Source organism: Primulina tabacum, chromosome 11 (assembly GCF_025594145.1).
Source record: "Primulina tabacum isolate GXHZ01 chromosome 11, ASM2559414v2, whole genome shotgun sequence".
In the NCBI taxonomy this organism is placed as follows: Eukaryota; Viridiplantae; Streptophyta; class Magnoliopsida; order Lamiales; family Gesneriaceae; genus Primulina; species Primulina tabacum.
In genome coordinates this window covers 28731560-28739851 of record NC_134560.1, presented here as the reverse complement: position 1 = coordinate 28739851, position 8292 = coordinate 28731560, and the positions used below count along the sequence as shown (strand labels likewise).

General features: G+C 34.2%; 1 protein-coding gene across 1 annotated transcript; it reads left to right on the top strand.

Annotated features, from left to right (window-relative positions):
* Window positions 1-5767: 5767 nt before the first annotated feature.
* Window positions 5768-8129, top strand: LOC142518904 (putative GPI-anchored protein At4g28100). The gene is made up of 2 exons (XM_075621762.1): window positions 5768-6610; window positions 7568-8129. The coding sequence occupies exons 1-2, from the start codon at window positions 6014-6016 to the stop codon at window positions 7889-7891; spliced, it is 921 nt and encodes a 306-aa protein (XP_075477877.1). The 5' UTR covers window positions 5768-6013; the 3' UTR covers window positions 7892-8129.
* Window positions 8130-8292: the final 163 nt, after the last annotated feature.

Sequence of the window (8292 nt, the reverse complement as noted above, 5' to 3'; positions counted from 1 at the left end):
ACCACGGGAGAACAAGCCAAATGCCAGGGTGTTTGCCATAACGCAGGAAGAGGCAGATGATGCAAGCAATGTTGTGTCAGGTACCATATTTTTCAGCAAGTGCCTGCTTATGTGTTATTTGACAGTGGCGCTACACATTCTTGTATATCTAAGAGATTTGGTAAGAAGTTAGGACGTAAGCCCGATAGGCTAACCGAACCTTTCCAACTAGCCACACCTACTAGTAGAGCCATTGAGACTGACGAAATTACAGAGATTGAAAAAAAAAATCAGTATTGGTAATTAGATTTTTAGAGCCGACCTGATACATTTTATCATGGTCGATTTCGGTACCATCTTAGGAATGGATTGGTTAGCAAGAAACAATGCGGTAGTAGATTGTAAGGGAGAGGAATATCCTAACCTATTTGGAGACCAGGCCAACTCCAGTTTCGAGGACGAAACTTCTCATAAGGAGGGAGGGATGTGAGAACCGAAAATCTTGCAATAATGTAATTAAAATTTGGAAGGAAATTTTATTAGCATAAGATTCTTTTTATTGTATTAGAATAAGATGGCCATGTTGAAATCTTTATTGCCAAGCAAATTTCGAATTTTGGAGTAGGAAATATTACAAATTAGTATATCATACAAGATGCAAGGAAACAAGATAAAGAAAATCTCGGATATTCATATAAATCAAGGATTTATATCTCACGAATTAGGAAGAGAAATCATCAGCAATGGCAAGGATATTTGGAGTCAATATTAGGAGATTTGACATGAATTTTTGGTATGATTTTAGTTCCAAATTTAGCTCCACCCTCATCCGCTATAAATAGTGCATCAACCCCACTCATTCAACACACATAATTTCGAAATCCTAGAGCTGAAAAACTCGAAAATTCAGCAACTCTCCCTTGCCAAAATACTGCACAAAAATCGTCCCGAAAATCGTCAAAGAAATCGAGCCGGAGCGCTACCCGGACGAGGAGCGCGAAGTGATACAAACCAAGCCGTTCACTCCACGTTTTTTTAAGTACATCCAAACATTGTAAGTGGGCTGTTTTAAATTTTGTTTTATGCACATGAAAATTTCGGTTTTGTGGTTTAAAAATACGGTCGTAGTACCGTCGTTTTGTCTATACGTTTTTACGAAAGTTATTACGTTTATGTTCGACACTGTGAGGATTCCCTGAAAATGGGTGGAATTTCAACTATGGCCTTTAACAGTGGGATAGAACTGTTTTATGGCCTCGCCCCCTTAGAGGATTAAAACTTAGGGACTGACGTCAGTAAACCATTAAAGGTGAAAAATCGCAGTGTTATTATGTTATGAAATTTACGTTACGTTTATGAAAAGCATGATGTACGTTTATGATATGTTTTGAAAATGTTATTAAATTGGTTATGTTGTGTTCAAAGTCCCCCATTTACTGAGTATTCCCAAATACTCACCCCCCTTACAACCCTTCCCAGATAAGTCTGAAGAACAGATTGAGGAGGAAGAATCCGAGCAGTTTTGGGGATGGTGAATGCTCAAGGAAATCGATTATGTTTAAGTTATTATTTACGTTTCCGCATTAAAACTCTGTCGTCTTATTTAATTCGGTATTGTAAAGACAATTGTTATTTCATTGAGATTATGATATATAAACTGGTTTCGGTTTATATTGTGCTACGAAAGGCTTGTTGTTTCGATTGTGTGATTGTTAAACAACGCCGGTGTCAATCCCGAGTTTCGGGGCGTGACACACATTGTCACAGAACTATGCCAGCATGCCGGTGTAATGTGGGGTCCAGATGAGCAAGTTCTAAAAGCTAAAGCACCCATCATTGTATATCGTGTTAGACTAAAGTATGGGCTAGCACGAAGCATAAGGCGCGAAGAAAAGGCAGCATACAACCAACGTGCAAAAGACCGTCAAGAAGCACGACTACCATCATTGAGCAGAGTAACTCTAGGAGATCGAATGGCAAAAATAGAACAAGACATTAAAGCACAACGTGAAGAACTAGCGCAGCACAGACAATCAACAACTGCATTCATGACTTATATGGTTAACTTTATATCGGTCCTTGCACAACGCTTTCCACCAAATACTCCCACAGATGTACCCTTCCCTCCACCACCACCCTCGCCACCCCAGAATCCATTGCAGGACAGCTCACCACACCAATCCATAGATGAAGATATCCATGATGCCGACAATGATGACTTGAATACCCACTACTGATGCTCAATATATGAGGTATGTACTATCATTTTCTTTTCTTTCACACAGCACAAATAATTAGCACTTCAGATTTAGCACAATATGTTAGGTAAAAAAATATACATTAAATATTTAGGATTTACTATCAAATATCAAGCAAATAGTTACTTGCATAACTCTAAATCGTTTGTTAATTTTTCAAATCCATATTTATGTACACAACTGCTTATAACATCAAAATGACTACCTCATCCTATCGTATTACCCAATACAACTCGTTAAAAAATAAGTTACATAATATCTATTAGTAAACCAAGCACATATGTTATAACTTAACATCAACATTCTTACATTCAATAGATTCCTAATTACAATTTCATCACAACTTAAATACACAAAATTATTTTCTTATTTTTAACACTAAAACTTACTCTATTAACACTTAAAATAAAAAAACTAATCTCTAGCTTTTTCTAAAACATAACACATTGTGCAAATATACTCAATATTATAATAACCAAGACTTATATTACAAAAAAATCATTTATGCCCTTACACTTGTCAATAATTTAAAACATCTAAGTTGCTTATATTGAGGTGGCAAAAAAATATCATACCATATGTCATAACACATCTATGACTCACCTTTCTCCATATGATATATATGAAGTTATCTACTGTCAACTATCATGCAATTACTTACATTAACATTTCAATACTTTTCTTTCTGTAGCAAAACATACTTCTTCTAACTCAATTCCAATGGAAAACACATCGTGCTGTGATTGTATCGACTGCACTCAATGTTACTACAATTCTCTATTTCAGAAAGAAGTTGAAGAACTAATAAAAAGATTCTACTCAAACCCAGTATGGGCCATCATCTTACGAATGACACTTAATATGAAATCAAAGCTTTCTCTTCTACTAGATTACGCAGTTGATATTGAAAAAGAGCTAGATGTTAACGTGATTCGTCAAACACAGTATGTAAATTAAACAGATACTAGAACATCTATCTTATAGTTTTGAAATCGCTTATTTCAGAAACATTTACATTACCCTGCTAACAATTATAGAATATAGTCTACAGATTCTTCAACTAGGAAAGTTGCTTTTACTTTATTTTTTACACTTACTAACCTTTTCCCTCTTGTAATTCATAACTAACTTTATATCATGTTGCTCATATACCAATTGTCCGTACCTAATTTATCTATTCTCAATCATTTTAAGATCTAACCTACCAAATTATTAATGACCAAACTAATGACTGATGTATTTAGTGGATTTCTAAGCTTAATCAATAAATCATATATATAACATTTGCATTACAGATAGGCTCAGTAAAAACCAATATATAATATAACTTATACAACTGTATTATTGTTTACATTCACCTACGCCCTATATTTTGCTTTTGTCTTTAAAAAAACAACTTTAATAAAATATAAATATTTTAACCAATTGTTTAGTTTTAATAAGATAAAATGATATAGTGAGATTTTCTACATATTTTTATTTATAATAAGTTAAATTTCTATATTTCAATACCCGTTAACATACAAACATCTAACGCACCTTATTATGGTCTTTTATTTTTTCAGGTTCGACTCCACAGGCTGAAACAAGGATTGAGATGATCTTGTGATAGTAGGAACATAAATAAGTTTTTTGTGCTTCTTAGGTATGTGTTGTTTAATAACATTAGACATAAAATATGTAAGTTATCAACCTGCTATTACAGTTAGACTTTATTAGTATTTTCATACAATAGTTTAGCCAACCTCTAGCTTGGTTTCTAAATTTATCAAAAATTTCAATATTCACAAAACTGAAAATGTTCCAATTTTGATTTATATATACATTAAAAAAGACTTTGAATTTCTACAAATTTTTTCCCACAGATCATTATCTAAACAACTTAAAACCTCTTCTCTGAAAAATATGAACGTCAAATTCACTTTTTTAAAAACAAATATATATGTAAAATTTACTTATTACTAACCCTTTAATTTTTTTTGTAAGCTTAAAAAAGTTGTAGTCGTAAGGATATATATAGAATATTCATTCCTCATTATACGTTTATATGCTGATTTATATCTGCCATGTTTAACCTGCCTACAACCTAACTGAACTCAGGTGTAACAATAGATAGGCTTTCTAATATTTATATTTTTAAACATATTTTATACCTTATTTTCTACAAAATATCATTATTGAAACAATATTATTCATTACTTCCTCTAAAAAAACATATATTCAAATACAAAATTAAATTGCATATATGTATAAACCATGGCCAGTACAAAATTTTTAAAAAAATCAACCACTTCAAACGTATATGAAATATATATTTTTCCCCTTACCCAATACCTAAACAAAAAATATCACATATGCTTTAATCACGTCTTCACTACATAACTTTGAATTGTCTGTCTAATATAAATAAAATGAAAATACATTAAGTTTTAGTCAAAAGGATTTATAGCTTTTCGTCCCTTACATATAAAATAACCAAAAAATTGAAAAAAAATTGATCGTTATTATTCATCTTTTCCTTTAAAAAAAGAGCTATAAAAAATATTTAGATATTAACATACATACTTAGCTGCTAAATCTGTGTTCATTCCTATTATTTAGCTACGTTCAAACTGAATATTACCATCATTTTTTGTAACCATCTTAAATAAAACCTTTACACATGATAACATGCATTCATGACTTTTGCCAAATTAAATAATACAATTTTAAACATTTTTATATACATATATACATATATTCCTACATCTAATATGTCGGTTTACACATAAATATAATCCGCATATATAAGCTAATTGCGTATGATTTTTTGTATCTGTAATACTAGCTTCTCTGTTCCCCAGATTTAGCATCTCTAAATTTTCTCACACTAATAAAACCACCTTGATAATTTATTTAAAATCTCATACATCATATTATCTCCTATATTATTTTTCCCAAAAAAATAAAACAGTTTTAGTTTGTTTTATATCAACATAATTGTAATACATTAAAATAAAAACTCATACAATTAAATATATACAAATCTATATTTATCGTCTTTAAAATACGAGCAAAATTTATCATTTATTATATGAAAACTTGGGTAAACACCTCAAATATTTGAGGTGCCTACAACTAGTAAAATAGAAAATCTGTATGTAAATTAGTTTTTCCAATTATTTTCTTAATTCACGTGAAAACAAAAAATTTGAGACTAAATGAATACTAATTAATATTATGGATGATGTGTGAATTTAACTTAAATTTTATAAGTCAATCTTGTGATATGAATATCATATTTGTGTCATACATTAATATATATGTATTATTTTTTATGTAAAATTATTTACTTATTATTATAATATGAGTATTATTGACCTATTTTACAAAATTCGTGAGACTGTGGTACAAGAGACTTACTAATTAAATTTTTATGTAATATATATAATTTTTTTAATTTTTTTTTTATATATGAAACACGAAAATTTTAATTATCTCCATGATCATAATATACCTAATAATAAAACAAATAACAAATCCATACAAAAACTATAATCCAACTCATTTGAGTATTGTACAGACCCCTCCAATCCTCTCCCCCTTTCCTTTATTCTTCCACAGAGCTCACATTTCTCGTTGCCCGCCCCTTCATCTTCTTCAATCAAAATCTCCCTGCTCTGGTTTGTTGAAATCCCCACTGTAACAGATTTTCACAGTTACAAGAAACAGACCCTTGTTCTCTTTACGTAAACTGAATAAAATTGCGAGAAAACCCTTATCAACCACAGCTAAAAATGGTGGTGATTCTGGTCCTTATCGTCGCATTACAGTTCCAATTTCATGGGTCCCTCGCGGGTTTGCTCACTGAACCGGCGCAACCGCTGAAACCGGGAGATTACAACACCGTTCCCGCTTTTCCGGTCCAGACGGACGTCAAAACCTGCAGGTTGGACTTGTCGGCGGAGCTGTTCGGCGGCGTGAGCGCGGCCTGCGGCCGCAACCTCGACCGCAGCCGGTGTTGCCCTGTTCTGGCCGCTTGGCTCTTCGCGGCTCACGCAAGGTCGGCTCTGCAGGTGTCGGCGACGGCTCCGCCGGACAGCTCCGACTTGCCGATGATGCCTGACGACTCGCAGAAGTGCGTGAACTCGCTGCAGAGCTCGCTGCAGGGCCGTAACATTTACTTGCCGCAGCCGAACGCGTCTTGCGACGCCGTTCTGTGCTTCTGCGGCATACGGCTGCACCAGATTACTTCCCTCAGCTGCCCCGCGGCGTTTAACATCTCCGGAAACTACAGAAACGCCACTCCCACCGCTGCTGTTTTGAACTTGGAGCACAGATGCAAGAATTCTTCATACTCAGGATGTACAAACTGCCTTGGTGCTCTGCAAAAGGTTAGGAGTCATTTTCTCAAATCCCACTTTTTTTTAAAAAAAATAAAATTATTTTATAAAATAGATAATGAAGCCTATATTTAATTCCCAATCATTGGTTGAGTAAATGCTATTACATTTATTACAGAAGAACGTGTTTTCCTTGTTCATATGGTGCCATTCTTAATACTACAATATTTTTTCCTAAGAAATTTAGGTATTTAACTTTTATTTCATTTTATATACAATTTAATTAGTCCCTCTACATTTATGATTTTTAGTACTACGTGGTTTTTTCAAATGAGATGGAAATGATCAAGGAAAAATCAAGAAAATGTTGTCGATAATGTTTGACTATATATTATCGTATATTTAAATCTTTTTTGATTTTTGGGTATTTGTGTTTTTGATTGTTACATTGAAGTTCAAAATGATTTTTGAAATAATTAGTTTCTATAAAGCATCTTGAAAGGCCATATCAAGAGAAAATTGCATGGAAACTAGAGCCATTGTTCAAAAGGTGTCTTTTCACCTTTTTCTTAGACTTTTTCAGTTTCGTATCATATTCATAACGTGGAGCATTATTTATTGTAGAAATAGGTTTTAGAATAATCAAGAAAAGACCAGATTTGAAATTTTTTGAGATAAAAAAGATGGTCACTTAAAGATATAGAGGAAAGCATAAGATAATGTATACAAGAATACAAAAACCAGAGAAGCGCCAGCCATTGTTGGTGGCCCTAGATAGATGGAAAGTGACCCACCACCGTTGAACTAAATTGCCAAAACTTCACCACTTGGTTTCACGTTGAATATTTTCTGTGTGAAAATAAATGTGGGTATTATGCGTTAACTCGATGTTCATCGTTTAGTGTTAAGACATTGCAGCGACCATTTTATAACATACACAAAATTTTATATGAAATGATGGTGATGCAAAATGACCAAATTACCATCGTTGCTGTAACGTATTTGCAGCTGAAGGGCAATGGCAAAAACGGTACAACGGAAGGGGACGACCGGACGAGCAAAATGCTCAGCAGGGACTGTCAGCTGATGGGGCTGACGTGGCTCCTGGCCCGCAACAAGACCGCGTACATACCCACTGTCTCCGCTGTGTTGCGCGCCATCATGTACAGTGCGCACCCCCCCTCCCACCAGTCCACCTGCTCCCCTGACCAGGAGAACATGCCCCTCGCCGTCGATTCTCTGCAGTTGGAGAAATACGATTCGTCCGGTTACAGGACTGGTCTGTGTATTCCGTTGATTACAGTTTTGCCCCTAATCATTCTTTTTGCGTAGGGTCGGGTTACCTGGGGAGTTGTTGGGGGGTACTCTCGTCCTTTCGCGTTACATGTTGCCCCCCCTGCTAGCTATAATCTTTTGTGTTCTTGCATTTGATTTGTGAGGGGTTCACGTGAAAGGCAATAGCGACCGCTGGGGTCATTTTGTCCCACTGTAAATTTGATTTCAGACATTTGGGTAATCATATCCCTTTTTAACATGTAGTACGAGGAAATCTAAGGTTTTTGTTACTCTACTTATTAGACATGGATAAAGTCTCTAGGCAGAAATATTATAATTCAAAATCAAGTTTGTGTTGTTTTACTTCGAATGTTCAGTTTGATCGAAAATTCCAAACGCAAAAGAGATGCTCGATGCCAAAATGCAAAGATATAATTTGGAAAGAATTGGGTGTCATT